At 43.5% G+C, this 19,832-nt stretch overlaps 2 protein-coding genes across 3 annotated transcripts; both read left to right on the top strand.

Annotated features, from left to right (window-relative positions):
* Positions 1–245: 245 nt before the first annotated feature.
* Positions 246–11,439, top strand: LOC106811589 (serine-rich adhesin for platelets-like). Its single transcript, XM_014815280.1, has 3 exons — positions 246–3,416; positions 4,347–4,517; positions 11,345–11,439. Exons 1-3 carry the CDS (start codon positions 794–796, stop codon positions 11,437–11,439), a joined length of 2,889 nt encoding a protein of 962 aa, XP_014670766.1. The 5' UTR covers positions 246–793.
* Positions 10,947–16,195, top strand: LOC106811593. 2 transcript variants are annotated; one of them, XM_014815285.1, is made up of 9 exons: positions 10,947–11,471; positions 11,837–12,009; positions 12,271–12,315; positions 13,751–13,919; positions 14,072–14,271; positions 14,780–14,934; positions 15,563–15,668; positions 15,775–15,817; positions 16,159–16,195. In XM_014815285.1, the coding sequence occupies exons 1-9, from the start codon at positions 11,450–11,452 to the stop codon at positions 16,182–16,184; spliced, it is 939 nt and encodes a 312-aa protein (XP_014670771.1). In that variant the 5' UTR covers positions 10,947–11,449; the 3' UTR covers positions 16,185–16,195. The 2 variants fall into 2 exon arrangements, with proteins under 2 accessions (XP_014670771.1, XP_014670772.1); XM_014815286.1 differs by lacking the exon at positions 12,271–12,315.
* Positions 16,196–19,832: the final 3,637 nt, after the last annotated feature.

Here is a 19,832-nt window from a genome sequence, read left to right on the forward strand (position 1 = left end):
TGTAGAGCCACAAACCACAGCCGCAATTCCGATCATTGAAACCGTGACGACAACAGCACCAAGATTGCTAGCAGAATCAGCAGTAGTGAAAAATAAAGGTTTAGCAACAACAACAAATACATCAGTGAAACAAAAGTTAACAGAGCAAGACATAGATGTCGCAATATTCACAATAACAGATTCAAGCGCAAATCGTACAACAGACGCATTGACAGTGTCATCACTACTAGTAGAAACTGGAAGGGGTGATTCAGCAATGACAACAGAGGAAAAAACGTCAACAGCAAGAGCAGACGTAGAGAAATCAATAGAAGCAGCAACAGACGTAACGGTAGCAATTGTGAAGGGAAATAAGACAGTAGGACCCAGTTTGGTAGAGCAACCAACAGCCGTATTAGAGTGGACAGCAGAAACAGTCACAGAGAAAACGACAGACGCAACAGAAAGCATAACAGAAACTACATCAGCACCTGAGGCAGCAACGGGGGTAGCAGCAGCAGAAGCACACGAAACAACTGTGTCATTGGAGATGATATCAGCAACAATCATAACAGGTGACGATACAACAACACCAGCGATTGAAACGCCCGCTATCACTACATCAGAAAAGGAAAGCGCAATGCCTGTAATGGATACAGCTTTAACAAAAGCCACATCGGATGCGATAGCCGCAACAACTCCAGGTGAGAGATCGATCGAAACAACGTTAGACACAATGCCAACAGTAGCGAAATTGACACCTAACGAATCAGCAGCGCCTGTAGCAGCAGTGACCGAACAAGGTACGGGAATGATGACAGCGGGAACAATTCCAGGAAAAACATCAAACGAACCGAGCCCGACATTAGCAGACGAAATGCCAGTCGCGGCAACGATATCGGTGGAAACTACAGCATATACAACGCCAGAAGATTTGCTAGCGTCAGCGGTATATGAGGAAGAAAAAGCTGGGTCAAAACTAGCAACATCCGCAGCAGACGAAAGCACGGCAAATGAAACAGTAGAAGGTGCGGAAATAACAGCAGCAACGCCAGATGGTGTAACTCCGTATGACGTGACAGTAACATCAACAACAACGACGACATTATCATCATCATCATCATCATCATCATCATCATCATCATCATCATCATCATCAACAACAACGTTATCATCAATAACAACAGCAACAACAACAATATTAGACGACATAACATCAGCACCACCACTAGCCGAGACACCTAAACCTATAACAATAGACAGCATAACCTTAGCGCCAATAGCAGACAACATAAAATTAGCAGCAACAATACACGACACAACACCAGCAACTAGCTCCAACAACACGACATCGACACGCGACGCGCAATCAGTCATATTTACTGACAACACAACGACACCAATGACCACAGACAAGGTAATAACAGCGACACCGCCAGACAACACAACACTAGTAACAACATCATTCCCCACGCCAGTAGCAATTACAGAAGACTCAACAGCAGTCAGGACTCTAGCCAACACAGCGAAAAAGAAATCCACACACAACACGTTGACAACTACAAGTACGATTGACACGCAATCAGAATCAACAGAAGATAACACATCAGTGGAAACAGTGGAAACAAACAAAACAAACGTAACAATCGCAGAAAACACTACGATACATACACCATCAGACAACTCAGCAATAGCAGAAACAATCTCAAACAGCACAACTACAGCAGTAACATCAGCCAACTCAACAATAACAGTAACAACATCAGACACTACGACAAAAGCAATAACATCAGACAACACGGCAACACCACCAATAATAGAAGACCCAACAACAGCAATTCCAGTCAACAAGGAAACAGTAAAACTCCAGTCTGACATGACGGCAGCGACAGCATTTTACAACACAGCAGTACGAACAATCACAGACGAAATATTAGCAACAGATGTAACCACAGACAACACGAAAACCGCAACAGATACAGATACAGGTAACATTACTGCAATATACACAGACGACATGACAACAACAACAACAACAAGTACAACCACAGACAACACAACAGCCGCAACTGCCATTTACAACACAACAGCACCAACAATTACAAACAACACAGTAACAGATATACACAGGGACGTCATAACAACAGCGACGGCACTACACAACGCAACAGTAGAAATAACAACAGACAACTACGCAAAAGCAAACACAACAAGCAGCACAGCAGCAGCAGCAGCAGAAGCAATCATCACGGATAACACGAAGGCAATCATAACAACACAAGGCTCTACAAATACAGTTACGGCCTCATCGGACGCGCTAGCAATAACCACAACAGATAGCACAACCGCAGACACACCCGCATATAACGTCACAACGGTAACCACGTTTACGGGTGACGTAACAACAGTAACAGTTCTACATGATACAATAACAGCAACGTTAGGGGTAGACGTGATCGGGGTTTCAACAGCAGATCTAGACAGCACAACAACAGCAAAAGCAGCACACGATACAATGGCGTTAACAATTACAGAAAACACAACCGCAACTGCAACCGTCGTCAACATTTCATCTGCAACGGACAAACTTCACACGTCATTAGCAACAAACTTATACAACACAACGACAAAAACTACTGCTAGTAACTCAACAGCGGATACAGTTACAGCCGCAGAAACAGTCGTGCACAATATCACAGCGGCTGCATCTGATAATAACTTAACAACACAAGCAATGACGGATAAAACAGTAACGACTAAACTTTTAGACAAGCCTACAGCTGCAACAATTCTAGAATACCCACCTTCGTCAGAGACCACAGAAAATATAACGATAGAAATGACCACAGACGGCACAACAACAATTGCAACCGCAGACAACACAACAAGAGCAACAACATTATACAACACAATAACCCCAACAATCACAGATGACGTAGCAACAGCTCCAATCACAGACAACACTACAACAGAAACAACATTATACAACAGAACGGCTCCAACAGTCACAGACGACGCAACAACAGAGACAACTACAGACAACATAACAACTGTAACATCCACAGAAAACATAACAACATCAGAAAGCTTATACAACGCAACAGCGCAGACAGAGACATATGAAGTAACAACAGACAGAACCACAGAAAACACAGCAACCGCAACAGACTTTTACAACAACACAACGGCACCAATAATCAGAGACAAAACAGAAATGGACACAACCGCGTACAATACAACAACCACACAAACTATAGACAACATAACAACAGCAAGAGATACAACCACAGACAACGCAACATTAAAAATAACCACGGATGACACGACAGCACCAATAGCCTTTTACAACACAACAGGACTGACAATTCCGGACGAAATAGCAACAGACACAACCATAGGCAACACAACAACCGCAACAGATACAGCTACGGACAAGAGTACTGCAATATCTATAGACAACTTAACAACAACAACAGCTTTTCACAACATAACAGCACAAACAATCACAGGCAACATAACAACAGACATAACCACAGACAGCACAACAACCGCAAGAGATATAGCTACAGGCAACATTAGTGAAATAATCACAGACAACACCACAACAGTTACAACTTTATACAACACAGCAGCACCAACAATAACAGACGACACAGCAAAGGATACAACCACAGATAACACAACAATAGAAGGCAACATAGCAACAGACACGAGCACAGACAGCACAAAAATCGCAACAGATACAGATATGGGCAACATTAATGCAATAATCACAGACAACACCACAACAGAAACAACCTTATACAACACAACAGCACCAGCAATAACAGGCGACATAGCAACGTATGCAACCACAGACAACACAACAATAGAAACAATCATATATAACAACATAACAAAAGCACCGACAATTATAAACGACACAACAACAGACACAGCCAATGGTAATAGAACAACCGAAATAGCTCTAGGCAACATAACTGCAGCAACATTGCTATACAACACAACACCAGCAACAATCGAGGACGAACCAGAAACAGAAATAATTCTAAACAACGCAACAACAGCAGCGAATACAACTACAGACAATACAATAACCGCAATACCCATAGACAATACAACAAAAGCAACCTTTAACAACACAACAACATCAACAATGACAGGTGACACAGTAACAGATGCAACCACAGACAACACAACAATTTTAAGAACAACAGCCAACATAACACCAGCAACAGACTTTTACAAAATCACAGCACAAACGATCAGCGACGACACAACAGCAGTAACAACCCTAGAAAACAAAACAACACCAACAACCTCATACACCACAATAGCACCAACAATCGTAGTCGACACAGCAACAGATACAACTACAGATAATACAACAACGGCAATAACCACAGACGACATAGTAACAACAAGCACAGCAACAACAAAAACAACATTACACAACACAACAGCTTCAACAATTACAGATGGTACAACAACAGATACAGCGACATACAACACGACAACAGCAACAGATAAAGCTAAAGGCAACATTACTGCACTAACCACAAGCAACACAACAACAACAGCCTTTTACAACACAACAACACCAACAATCACAGATGAAATATCAACAGACACAACCAAGCACAAAACAACTGCAACAGATACAGATATAAGTAACATTACCACAATAACCACAGACAACATAAAAACAGCAAGTTCGATTTACAACACAACAACTCCAACGATCACAGACGACGTAACAACAGGCACAACGACATACAACACAGCAGCCGCAACAAATATAGCTACAGGTAACATTACTACAATAATCACAGGCAACATAACTATAGCAACTGTCCTTTACAACACAACAGCTCCAACAATCACAAACGTTACAACAATCTCAACAGATAAAGCCACAGACAACATCACTACAATAATCACAAGCAACACAACAGCAGCAACAGCCTTTTACAACACGACAGCGCCAACAATCCCCGACGAAATAGCAACAGACATAACCACTCACAAAACAACAACGGCAACAGATACAGCTACGGGCAACATTACTACAATAACCATAGACAACACAGCAACAGAAACAGCCTTTTACAACACAACAGCACCAATAATCACAGACGAAATGGCAACAGACATAATCACGTATAACACTGCAACTGCAATAAGTACAGATAACACAACAACTGAAATAGTCACAGACAGCATACCATCAATAGTCTTTCACAACACAACAGCACCAACAATCATAGACGATACAGCAACAAACACAACCGCAGACAACACAACAATCGCAATAAGCACCGTCGACATAGCAGCAACAACAGCAGCAGCAACAACAATATTATACAACGCAACGGTTCCAGCAATTACAGAAGACACAACAACAGGTATAACAACATACAACACAACAACCTCTACGGAAAAAGCTACAGACAACATTACTGCAGCAACCACAAGCAACACAACAACATCGGCAACCTTTTACACCACAACAGCCCCAACATTCACGGACGAAATAGCAACAGACACTACGAGAAACAACGCAACGACCAAAACAGATACAGCTGCAGACAACATTACTGCAATAATCACAGACGATACAACCATAGCAACAGCTTTTTACAATGTAACAGCACCAACAACGGCAACAGATACAGCTACAGACAACATTACTGCAATAATCACAGACGATACAACTATAGCAACAGCTTTTTACAATGTAACAGCACCAACAACCGCAACAGATACAGCTACAGGCAACATTACTGCAATAATCACAGACGATACAACCATAGCAACAGCTTTTTACAATGAAACAGCACCAACAACCGCAACAGATACAGCTACAGACAACATTACTGAAATAATCACAGACGATACAACCATAGCAACAGCTTTTTACAATGTAACAGCACCAACAACCGCAACAGATAGAGCTACAGGCAACATTACTGCAATAACCACAGGCAACACAACAGCTATTTACAACACAACATCACCAACAATCACGGACGAAATAGCAACAGACAACAAATCAAGTATATGACAAAGCAACTGCACCAATAAGTACAGCATAACGCCAACAGCTGCAATAACCACATGACAGAATAGCAAACAGCAATAAACCCACAGACAACACAAATCAATAGTCTTTACAACACAACAGCACCAACAATCGCAGACGATACATCAACATATACAACCACAGACAACACTACAATCGCAACCACAGGCGACATAACAACAACAACAACAACTGTACAAAACAAGCAAGCACTTCAGATATCACCAGACGACACAACAACAGACACAACGACAGACAGCACAACAACATCAACAGATACAGCTACAGGAAACATTACTGAAATAACCACAGTAACAACACACAATATCAAAGCTAAGCGAGCATTTTACAAACACACAGCTACCAAAATCAACAGACCGACAATTAGTCAACCAGGCATAATGCACAGACCCACAACAAACACCGCAACGGATAAGCCTACAAGGACAACATTACTAAATAACCACAGACCAACACAAACAGCACCAGCAATTCCCACACAGACCGAAATTGCAAGAGGCACAACGCCAGACAACACACAAACACCAGCAACGCGATACAGCTACAGGAAACATTACTGAAATACCCAAGACAACACCAACAATAACAGCATCAGGCGAAATTTTACAAACACAACAGCAGACCTACAAAACCAGCGAAACGAAATAGTAACAGACATTAATCGACAGACCAACACAACAACATCCAACAGATACAGTACTCAGGAGAACGATTACTGAATATACACAGCAGCAACACAACAGCACCAACGATTCAGCAGGACGCAAATAGCAAGAGGCACACAACGCCAGACAAACACAACAATCGCGCAACGGATACCAGCTGACAGGTGAACAATTGTACTGAACATTACACCTACAGCACAACACAACAATAAAACAGCGGCGAAATTTTACAACACAAACACGCACTACAACACAGAACGAAATAGTAACAGACATAATGACAGACAAACACAACAACCATCAAGATACAGCTACAGGAAACATTACTGAAGATAACCACAGACAACACAACACATAACACACGGAGGCAGTTTTACAACACGAAACAGCAACTACAATCGACAGACGAAATGATCAACAGGCATACACGCCAGCGACACGACAACACAACAACCGCAATGGATACACGCTACAAGGAACATTATCTGAAATTACCACAGGACAACACCAACAATACACAACCAGGCGACATTTTACATAATCACAACAGCAACCTACAACACAGGACGAAATAGTATAACAGAACATAATGGACAGACAACACACAACATTACAACCAGATACAGCATCAGGAAACATTCACGTGAAATAAGCACAGACAACACAACTCAGATAAACAACAGGAGCATTTAGCATACACACAGCCACTACCAATCACAGAGAAAATAGCCAAACAGACAGCAAGGCACAGGACAACACCAACAACATCAACAGATACAGCTACAGGAAACATTACTTGAAATACCCACAGACAACACAACAATAACAACGGCGAATTTTACAACACAACAGCACCTGACAAACACTCAGACTGAAATAGTAAACAGACATAATGACAGACAACCACAAACAACAATCACAGAATACAGCTACAGAGAAACATTACTGAAACTAACCACAGACAACACAACAGCACCAACCGATCACAGACGAAAATTAGCATAAGAGGCACACACGCCAGACAAGCACAAACAAATTCGCAACGGGATTACAGGCTACAGGCAAACATTACTGAAATACCCACACGGACAACACACACATAACACACAGTCCGCGATTTAACAACACAACAGCACTCCTAACACACCAGACGAAATAGTAACAGACATCAATGGACAGACAACACAACAACATCAAACGCAATACAGCTACATGGAAACAATTACTTGAAATAACCAAGGACAACACAACAATAACACCAGGGAACATTTTACAACACAACAGCACCTACAAATCACAGACGAAATAGCAACCGACACTAAGACAGACAAACACAACAACATCAACATTTACAGCTAAGGAAACATTACTGAATTAACCACAGACAACCACAATACAATTCAACAACAGTCTGCGAATTATTACAACCACAACCAGCACCTTACACACACAGACGAAATAGTAACAGACATATCATTGACCAGAACACAACAACTATTCAACAAGATTTACAGGTACAGGAAACATTACTGACAATAACCACAGCAACGACAACATACACCAGGAACATTCTTTACAACAAACAACAGCACCTACCAATCACAGACGAAATAGCAAACAGAGACACCAAGGACAGACAACAACCAAACAACATCAAACAGTATACAGCTACAGGAAACATTACTGAAACTAACCACCAGACAACACAACATAACAAACAGGAGCATTTTACAACACAACAGCACCACAATCACAGGGACGAAATAGCAAACAGACACAAGGACAGACAACACAACAACCATCAACAGATACAGCTACTGGAACATTTACTGAAATAACCACAGACAACACAAACAAACAACAAGAGCCTTTATTTCAACACAACAGCCCTACAATCACAGACGAAATTGCAACAGGCATATACTGCCAGACAACACACAACCGCCAACGGATACAAGCCTACAGGAAACATTATGAAAATTTACCCACAAGCAACACAACAATAACAAACGTGGCAGCATTTTACAACACAACAGCGCACTACAATCACAGTACGAATAGCAAACAGACACGTATAGGACAGACAACACAAACAACCGCAAACGCGATACAGCTACAGGAAACATTACTGAAATAACCACCAGACAACACACAACAATAAAACAACAAGAGCCTTTATCAACACAACAGCACCTACAATCACAGACGAATTCACGCAACAGGCATAACGCAGACAACACAACCACCGCAACGGATTACGCCTACCAGGAAAACATTACTGAAATACCCACAGACACAACAATAACAACAGGTGAGCATTTTACAACACAACAGCACCTACAATCACAGACGAAAAGCAACAGACACAAGAACAGACAACACAAACAACGCAACAGATACAGCTGCCAGGAAACATTACTGAAATAACCACAGACAACACAACAATAACAACAGGAGCATTTTACAACAACAGCACAACAATCACAGACGAAATCAGCAACAGGCATAAACGCCAGGACAACACACAACAACCGCAATGGATACAGCTACAGGAAACATTACTGAAATACCCACAGACAACACAACAATAACAACAGTCTGCGAATTTTTACAACACACAGCACCTACAAAACACAGACGAAATCAGTAACAGACATAATGACAGACAACACAACAACATCAACAGATACAGCTACAGCGAAACATTACTGAAATAACCACAGACAACACAACAATACAACAGGAGCATTTTACAAACCACAACAGCACCTACAATCACAGACGAAATAGCAACAGACACGAAAGAACAAACACACAACAACCGCAACAGATACAGTCTGCAAGGAACCATATACTTGAAATAATCACAGACAACATAACAATAACAACAGCAGCAACCTTTTACAACACAACAACACCTACAATCACAGACGAAATAGCAACAGACACAACGACAGACAACACAACAACTGCAACAGATACAGCTACAGGAAATTACTGAAATAGCCGACAGACAAACACAACAATAACAACAGGAGCATTTTACAACACAACAGACAGCCTACAATCACAGACGAAATAGTCAACAGACACAACGACAGACAACACAACAACTGCAACAGATACAGCTACAGGAAACATTACTGAAATAGCCACAGACAACACAACAACTGCACCGACCATTGACAACATAACAGCACCGATAATCACAGACGAAATAGCAACAGACACAATCAAGTATGACACAGCAACTGCAATAAGTACAGATAACGCAACAGCTGCAATAACCACAGACAGCATAGCAACAGCAAAAGCCACAGACAACACAACATCAATAGTCGTTTACAACACAACAGCACCAACAATCACAGAGGATACATCAACAGATACAACCACAGACAGCACAACAACCGCAATAACCACAGGCGACATAACAGCAGCAACAGACTTTCAAAAAATCACGACACCGACAATCACAGACGTCACAGCAACAGTAACAACCCTAGAAAATATAATAACAGCAACAATTTCATACACAACAACGGTGCCAACAATCACAGACGACATAGCAACAGTGACAACCCTAGAAAATATAACAACAGCAACCATTTCATACACAACAACAGTGCCAACAATCACCGACGACACAGCAACAGCCCTAGAAAATACAACAACACCAACAACCTCATACACCACATCAGTGCCGACAATTACAGACGACACAGCAGCAGATGCAGCCACGTACGATACATCAACCGCAATAACCACAGACAACGCAATAGCGACAATCCGTTACAATACTACAGCCATGGTCTTTTACGACACAACACCGTCAACAATCACAGACGACACAGCAACAGATATAGCCACAAAATCTACAGCAACCACAATAAGCACAGAAAACACAACGTCAGCAACAACCTCATACAACACAACAATAGCAACAACGCAACACAACACAGTAGCACCAACAACCACACACAAATCTGCAACGGCCACAACTTCAGGCGACACAGCGATACGAACCAGCCCATACATAACAGTAGTAACAATAACCACAGACAACTCAACAACAGCAGCAACCCCACTTAAAACAATCGCACCTATACTAACGGACGACGCAGTAACAGCATTAACTCCAGACAAAACAACAGCCCAAGGAAACACAACTACCGATGACACACAAGTAACAAACCAGTACTACACAACAACAGTCGCACCCCTAGAAGACACAATAACAACAACAACAACAACAACAACAACAACAACATCATCAACAATAAACATAATAGCAACTACCCTACCGTCAATAGAAACGACGATAACACAGGGCAGCAGAACAGAAGCAACCACTCCTGGCCACACCTTGCCACCATCAATTTCAAAGGACACGACGACCGTGGACACGAATGACGCTAAAACATCAGCAGCAGCATCATACGACTCAACAATAATAGCACACGGAGATGAAACAACTACAGAAACAGCTACAGGTGACACGACGGCATCAACAACAACCGATGGTGCGAGTTTAACAACTGAATCAACTGCTCGAACAACGGGACATACTTCTATAAACACGAGCTCATCTTTGGAGCTGACTTCACCTACGATACCAGACACAGAAGATTCTACGACGACAAAAAGTACAACGTTATTACCGTCATCAATAGAGCCTACCCTCAACACTAGTCTGGAGTATATGCCCTACTGGATACACACAGGTGAGTGATCATGAACAACCGGTTTGTTCTCTAACCCTGTTACCATTAGTCGCATTGCCTTCTAGATTTTCTTTGTGTCATCCGCACAACATTAATCCGATTAAATGTGATTGGGTAACGTTGTTGATGGCCAAATGATTCATATAAATAATTTAGTGTTATGGAAAGTTCTGGTGCGTGCAAAGTAGGTCGGCCAATCTGATACACGAGGCGTCGCAATGATTTATTTATGACAGTGAATGGGGCAATGCTTTCCGTGACGCCGCATTATTTAGCTTCTCTAATGTCAGGGCGCTTGAAATCTGATACGAACAATCGGACGAACTGCGTGCGCTAGCGCTAAAATGTCGCGTCTGTGCCGCCAGAAATCCTCGTCCCATTCGAGGAAGAGGTGCACACCGCGGCGTTTCAGCTACGCATGGAAGAGCGATTGGCTCGAGCCTACCACAAGGCTCTCCGGAAGAGGACGAAGCGGTCGAGACGTGTTATTGGCGCCAGGTTCCGACGCGCTGCTCACTACAAAGAAACTGCTGTGCAGGTAGGTTTGCTCGTTTCTTTGAGCCCGCCAGTGGTTTCTGAAAGATTTACTATACATACAAAGCCCGACGACCTTACACTTTCTTGTACCTTACGTTTGGTTTAATCTGCAACGGCTAGGAACGAACTCCTGTTTCTAATGTTGCATTTTATTCGTTAACTTTACACTCCGGTGAGGAGGTCAGGAAAGTCGCGCAGCGGAAACACTGCTGAAGACAATATGATAATGACCGAACTAATATCGTCATTGCAACGCTTTCAGAAATCAAATAGTACAGGTGAACAAGAACCTAGCAACGATATCCATGTAGGTTTTATATTTTAGCGATCCCGTGTACTTCACCGTGCTGTGCCGTGCCGTACTTCTATTTTTGCTGTGCTGTGCCGTACTGTGCTGTGCTGTGTTGTGCCGTACTGTGCTGTGCTGTGCCGTACTGTGCTGTGCGTGCCGTACTGTGCGTTCTGTGCTGTGCTGTGTTGTGCCGTACTGTTGCGTGCTGTGCTGTGCCGTGTTGTGCCGTACTGTGCGTGCTGTGCTGTGCTGTGCTGTGCTGTGCTGTGTTGTGCGTGCTGTGCGTGCTGTGCCGTACTGTGCGTGCCGTACTGTGCCGTACTGTACTGTGCGTGCCGTACTGTGCCGTACTGTGCTGTGCTGTGCCGTACTGTGTTGTGCTGTGCTGTGTTGTGCGTGCTGTGCGTGCTGTGCTGTGCTGTGTTGTGCCGTACTGTGCGTGCTGTGCTGTGCTGTGTTGTGCCGTACTGTGCGTGCCGTGCCGTGCTGTGCTGTGCTGTGTCGTGCCGTACTGTGCTGTGCTATGTTGTGCTGTACTGTGCGTGCTGTGCTGTGCTGTGTAACACTACATTTAGGCCCACACTGTTTGTGTTGTTCTTAGATAAATAAAATATATATATATATAATATAACCCTTGAGGTAACATTTATGATGAAGTACTTTTACGTATAGTGATACAATGCTCTCTATCAACTCCGCTAGTAATAAGGGCCGGACACACTAGGCGATTAAATCGTGCGACTAAATTAATTAAATTAACACTATTAAACCCGCGTGTGCACGTACACGTGCGTGCATGAGTCTGTGCGTGCGTGTGCTCGTACACATGCGTGCGTGCGTGCGTGCATCGCTATTACATGACATGACATACTAAACATGAAACATCGCTATTACATCAGTATCATTCAACAACTCTGATTGGCTGATGAATTGTACAATCGGGCGATTTTATCGCCGGCCCCGGACACACTAGGCGATTAAATCGGGCGACTAAATCGGGCGACAAAATCGCCCGATAACATCAAAACGTTTTGATCTATGCGATGAAATCGGACGACGAAATCGGGCGACTAAATCGGCGGCGATTGAGTGGACACACTAGGCGATTTCACGGCGATTTTGTCGCCCGATTTTATCGCCCGATTTAATCGCCTAGTGTGTCCGGCCCTATAACGAGGTGATATATATCGAAATTCTCTCGTTAACATGCCTTCATCTACATATACACCATGCGCTAAGCAGCAATTTGTAAGGTTGTCAAAATTTGTAGAAGTACTTGTAATACAACACAAGTTAGTATTGATACTTACCTAGATGATTGAATAATTTCATCGGATCTCTATAGTTCACATGCTAATAAAGTTTATCGTAATTTTTAACTTAATTTGGATCTAACTGAGATAAACGTTATTAGCATTTATACTTACCGTTTGCACGCTAACATATGCAGATGGTCAACACAGTGAGGCATACAGGAGAGCAGCGGGTCACGCTCGTATATCACGTGGAGCTGCAAGGGAAGCCAGTTCTCGCCAAGGATGCTGTGGCCACGATGAATCGACTCGATATTCAACAGCTGGCCATAATTCTAGGATACGTGGTTGTCCTGCTTGCCGAACGTGAGTAATCGGTTAAATGGCGGCAACACAAGACGCAGTAACCATGACAATGCTTCAAACAGCAGCAAGCGACAGCCTCGAGGACGAAACAGTGTTAGTATAATTATGTAACTCACATTTTTTTCTTTCTCTTGTTTTGTTCCTCATCGTAGCATTTACCGTGGAGAGTGAGCCCGAACGAGATGAGCCGCAGTATTGGTTGATTGGAGTCATTGTAGGCGCAGTCGTGGCTCTTGCTTTCATCATCTGGTGCTCTCTTTTCATCTACTACAAGTGCCTAAAGCCACATCCCGCAGAAGAGCCTGGCCAACCGCACCTCGTGTCCATTAAAAATAAACGCTATTATGTGCAGGTTTGTTATTGTTTGCGATATAAACTTCGTTTAGCGTTCAAAATTCCAGCGGTCCATGATTAAGGTTAGTAACCTAGAGTTGTGTAGAGTTAATTAGTGCTAGGGTTATGGGCTAGGATTAGTGTATGGGTTAACGCGATCGAAAACTCATCTATTTTTAGCAAACGACGATAAACGCGCGCGTGCACGTCGTCACGATCTACAATTCTAAAACGAATAATAGCATGTGCCTTGCACAGCTGGCTGCGTACATTGCCGTTCATCCAAATTATGTCCAACTCTGCGGCGGCTTCTCAGAGCCAAGTTCACCTTCGATCTCAAGGCTCAACGCATACAACACCCGATGTCACGCGTCTACTTGTAAATTGTCGTGTCAAACTGCATTCATCAATATTTCACCGGGAATATTTCGGACTGTTGTATAAGACAGTCCGTATATAATATTGGATATTATACTGGTTGCATATACTGGACTGTATATAAATACTGGTTCGTTGTCATTCTCAAGGATATCGGCATAGACAATCCGGCGAGAGATGTCGAAAACCAGCTTGTGCCTCGATCACCGCCGCAGCTACGCAGTAGGGCGCACTACGACGTATCGGCTACTCCTGTCCTATCGGGAAAGATCGCCAAAAACTACATAGATGGCGTGCGTCTTGGGTATGTAGAACTGTGAACGATGTGTCTACGTCAATTTGTTTACAGCGTACAATTATACGTCACTGTTGACGACAGCCTTACAGTATAGGTCACGATGAGAAAGCGCGCGCACTGTGTGGCCGTGCGCGTGTGCGTGTGCGTGCGTGCGCGCATGTGTGTGAGTTCATCACATACAAACTGAAAATGATTGAACCCATATTACCGCGTTTATTTCGTGAAAATGTGTATGTGTTGGCAGCAGTACTTCAAACAATATTCAACAATTAAAACCATTGAAACAAAATATATTGAAAATAATTAAAAACTATTGAAACAAAATATTCAACAACACTCAACAGAATGCACTCGGCATATACGATTTAGATACCGATCAAAAATAATCATGTCACACAGTTCACCTGCTTCACTCACAACATGGAATCTATATGAGTAATGCGCACTGTGGTACCTTTGTAAGAAATCTTATAAATAGTTATATAATCGTGTCTGAAAATGTCATTAAAAATGTTGTGCAAAGGTTACTGGCCTTTTAGACATATGATGTGATCACAGTCATCATGAGCCATTGCAGCAAGGCAGTATATAGCGAAACATTATAGTTTACACGATAGTGTTCTTGCCCCTACAGCCTTTCAGAGAAGGAACATATTATTGACTCCGCCTACGATGATGCCGGCACCTCTGGAGACACCAGCTCCGAACATCACGAGACAAAGCCAACAGCGACTTCCGAGGTATGTTCAGTTCGTAGGTGGGTATCATTGAGGTGAAAATATTAGCAATAAGAAAACCGTTGATAAAATGTCGCCCGCCACTAATATGTTTTACGTTCGTACACAGATTACACATGAAGTGGACAAAAGTGAAGGAGAAAATGAAGAAGGTGAGGCCCAGTTTCATAAATTAATTAAGTAAAGTTATATATTATAGTATTTATATATATATTATATTATAGTATATATATTATGTATAGAGAGATGAGAGAGAGAGAGAGAGAGAGAGAGAGAGAGAGAGAGAGAGAGACGAGAGAGAGAGAGAGAGTCGAGGGCGGCGCGGTTCGAGAGAGATAGAGAAGGCGTGTTGATGTGTGAAACGTCAAGACATTAATCAGGCAATACATGAAGATCGGAAAGAAAGTTGAAAGAGGCACCATACTACAAAAAAGGTTTCGCGATGGCTGCTAAAATTGAATATTAATTGTCACATTTTCCTCAAACGTTACAGATTGGCATACACGCGCGAAGACATAAGATTGGGAGTAGATCGTGAGGCATATGACAGCACAGGAAACCGGCGCGAATTGCACCAAGACTGAGCACGTGCGCGCGACGCATTGCTGCTGGAGTTCACCCCCGATCGCTATCCCACTCACGAGCACAAGCACTAGAGAATGACCTGAGATATAAAGAGGACGTCGAGTATCGTTACTACTAAATGCATTTGTAATGCAATAAAAACCCGAATAATAATATATCCACACGTTTCTACTGCGAATAGATTTTCCTGCAATCACTGACAAATCGTTAACACGATGGCGTCACAAGCAAGCACTTGTCGACAAAACTAAGATTCGTGAGAAATTCATTCAACACCCGCAGTTACCATGAAATTGCGCGTGTAAACTTAAAATCTTTTCCGCGACTGCTGTCCAAAAACGTCCATTTCTACGTTTGACGCACAATGTCTGTTTTTAGCGCAACACCAATGGATGATTTATTTCTCACTACTATCTTTAATTTTTCCAATGCGAATGCATTCCTGCAGGAAAAGGTTGAGTCTCGAGAAAACGTGGCGGGGATAAACACAACTAGAAGAGAAAATTAACGAAAGGAGCAGCTGTCGCATCGCAGCCGACTGTTTGGCATGGCTCCCCAGTCCCAGTGTAGGCCTCGACAACCAGAAAACAAGAATAGAACACAGACGACCATACTCATCATCGGAGCATTCACAGAACCAACACGCTCTCTGTTTCCCCACCTCTTGACTGCGGTAAGTCATCCCATCCGTCGACTACTTATTAAACGGCGCATAACATCACCGATTCTAGTTAAAAACTCAATTTTCCCCCCTTGTCAGACAATAGCCTTCTAAGTCACATTTTAATAATATAAATATGATAAAATATAAATAAAACAAAGAATGAAACAATAAAAATGTAAATATATAAGATGACGCTCGCACGTTATAGTCTTGCCCAAAGGTTGGTACTATGTTGTGTGTTATATAATTATATATATATATAGATATATAATATATATATATAATATATTAATGCTTGTGTATTTGTTTAGCTAGCCGGACATAATCTACACCGAAGACTTGTGCGCAGATCATTAGAAATCTGTAAATGATGCCTCTTTCATAGGAAGCGAACGACTTGCTAGAGAGGCCTTTTCTCTCACCTAACTTCAAAATACAAACGCAGGTCTGTAACGTTCGCGTATTAATGTAATACCCGTGCTGTAAATAGCCAACAGTCTGCTAGCATCTATGACAAATACGACATACGCATATACGCTCTGCTATATGACACTATTTGTCATAGGAAGATTCTTCTTATGACAAATATTGGCGAGTCAACTTCGTTCCGCTTTACATTTGAAATTCACTGATTGCGTTCATAATAGCGCTCCTAAACTCATATGATGCGCACAACACATACAACAATATTTGTCATAGGAAGAATCTACCTGTGACAAATAGTGTCATATAGCAGAGCGTATATGCGTATGTCGTATTTGTCATAGATGCTAGCAGAACAGGCTGAAATAGCTTTAGTCTTTATAGTTTTTGGTTAACCGCCTAATCGAGGTTTTAAACTGGTTTTCCTGATCAGGGAACGAATCTTTGTTTTTTTATACAAAAATGAGTTGACCAGTAATTATCCAGTAATGATGAAACATGTCGCTAACATTTTGCTTACCAATCAGACTTACTGCGATTATTCTCTGATTCTGGCAGAAACAAAGTAGATCCAATACAGGTGCACGGTAGCACTGGGGAATCTCCTGGTATGTCCTCTTCGCTTGAAAGTGACCTAGAAAACCACCAGTTGTTTACGAGGAGAAAGCCGCCACCAGTTCCCCACAGAGCAGGTATTCATACTGAGAGGGGTAGATAATGGCAAATCTATGACAATATAACAAATATGAAAAATATGACAAATATAGCAATATAACAAATATGACAAATAATGACAAATCAATGTCAATTGATAATGACAGTAATGTCATTATCTACGCCTGATACTGAGGGGTTTCCGTTGACCCGTGTGTTCTGATGAATATGTATATGTGCGTGTGCTATGAGCGTGCGTGCGTTGCATACGTACGTGCAAGGTGCGCGTGTGCGCGCGTGCCTGTCCTGTGGCGTGAGTGTGTGCGCACGTGCGCTCGTGTGCGTGCATGTGAGTGATTTATTATATTAATTACATTTATATCTAACTAACAAGAACCGCGAAGGTGTGTCATACATGCATTGATTACTGCACGAACGCGCTCAGTGTTCCACACTCAATCATCAGTATCGAGCTGCTGCTAACTGTTATTATATGATGATGATCTTACAGATCTTCGCCATGCACTGACGGTGGGTGCAGGCCCGCAGCCGACCCGCAGCTCAGCAGCCGACGGTCTGCGCAACCCTTACCACGCGGGCGACGAGATACACCGGCTGGCTCTACCTGAGGCTAGACAGCAGCAGCAGCAGCAGCAGCAGCAGCAGCAGCAGCAGCACAAATACGTACGTGTGGCAATGGTATTCATAATCCGATATTCGCATTCATACAATACGGGCGTCTACAGTAGAAACACCCCAGCGCTATCGAGTTTCCGTCGACCCAATCGCACGTAGTATTTGATCTGTTTTTACACTGAGTCTAGTAGATATGTATATGAATACACACACGCACGCACGCACGCACGCACGCACGCACGCACGGACGCACGCACGCACACACACACGCACGCACGCACGCACGCACATACGCACGCACGCATGTACGCACGCACGCACGCACGCACACACATACACACACACACACACATATATACAGCTGCGAAAATGTGGTGTAGTATATTATTGCTTTCCGTACTAGAATCGAAATCTATACTCACCTGCGCGTGCTATGATCAGCACACAATGCTTTTCCTGTTGCAGGCGCCCTTACCTCCGGGCATGGTCGCTGACGACACCCCCCCTCCCCCACCGCGCGTCGTGTCTGCCCCTGCGAGGCAACGCGAGGTGACATTCTCTACTAGCATGTTTACCGGCGGCGAGCACGCACAGCTGACGGGCGGTAGAAGCTACGGCGTCGTTCCCTCCGTACATCAACCCGGTCACGAGTCGGCAGCAAAGTCAGTCTGCACGCCGGACAGCGACAACAACGCGACGTCGGCGCAGCGCCGACCGGCCGGGTTGTCGCTCGTACTGGGACAGGACAGCTCCTCGTCGCTGAAGTACATAACAGGCGACGACGTCGTCGGCAGACGCGTGCCAACGCCGCCGTGCACGTCCGCGACGCAAGCGGGCAGTGGTAGCGCGCCTACACTGCAAGTCACATCTCCGTGCACGCAGCATGCGCGGCGGAACGACGACTGGACGTACAGTCAGGCCGACAGCCGACCAGGCTCGGCCGCCATTTGCAAGGGACCGGCCGACGAAGTAAGCTCGCGCACGTCGGCGTCGGCTCACGATCGGGAGCAGTATGTCATGACTCCTGAATACGACGAGGTGGATGCAGCAATGAGAGCGAGGATGAAGCCCCGTGTGATAGTACAGGCAATCAAAGATGAGTTAGCAAGGCTGTCAGGGTCTGGATCTGCAAGATCGCAGAGCAGCAACTGAGAGAAAGAGGGGGAGAGAGAGAGAGAGAGAGAGAGAGAGAGAGAGAGAGAGAG

This window comes from Priapulus caudatus, unplaced genomic scaffold (assembly GCF_000485595.1).
Source record: "Priapulus caudatus unplaced genomic scaffold, Priapulus_caudatus-5.0.1 Scaffold554, whole genome shotgun sequence".
Taxonomy (NCBI): Eukaryota; Metazoa; Priapulida; class Priapulimorpha; order Priapulimorphida; family Priapulidae; genus Priapulus; species Priapulus caudatus.

Bases quoted from the DNA above. Each gene is read 5' to 3' on its own strand.
- LOC106811589 (XM_014815280.1), top strand. From the start codon at position 794: ATGACAGCGGGAACAATTCCAGGAAAAACATCAAACGAACCGAGCCCG. The intron at 3,417-4,346 runs GTACTGCAATAT...ACACAGCAACAG, and splicing joins AGATACAGCTACGGACAAGA to ATACAACTACAGATAATACA. The intron at 4,518-11,344 runs GCAACATTACTG...TCATCTTTGGAG, and splicing joins AGCAACAGATAAAGCTAAAG to CTGACTTCACCTACGATACC.
- LOC106811593 (XM_014815285.1), top strand. From the start codon at position 11,450: ATGCCCTACTGGATACACACAG. The intron at 11,472-11,836 runs GTGAGTGATCAT...CTGTGCCGCCAG, and splicing joins GCCCTACTGGATACACACAG to AAATCCTCGTCCCATTCGAG. The intron at 15,669-15,774 runs GTATGTTCAGTT...GTTCGTACACAG, and splicing joins AGCCAACAGCGACTTCCGAG to ATTACACATGAAGTGGACAA.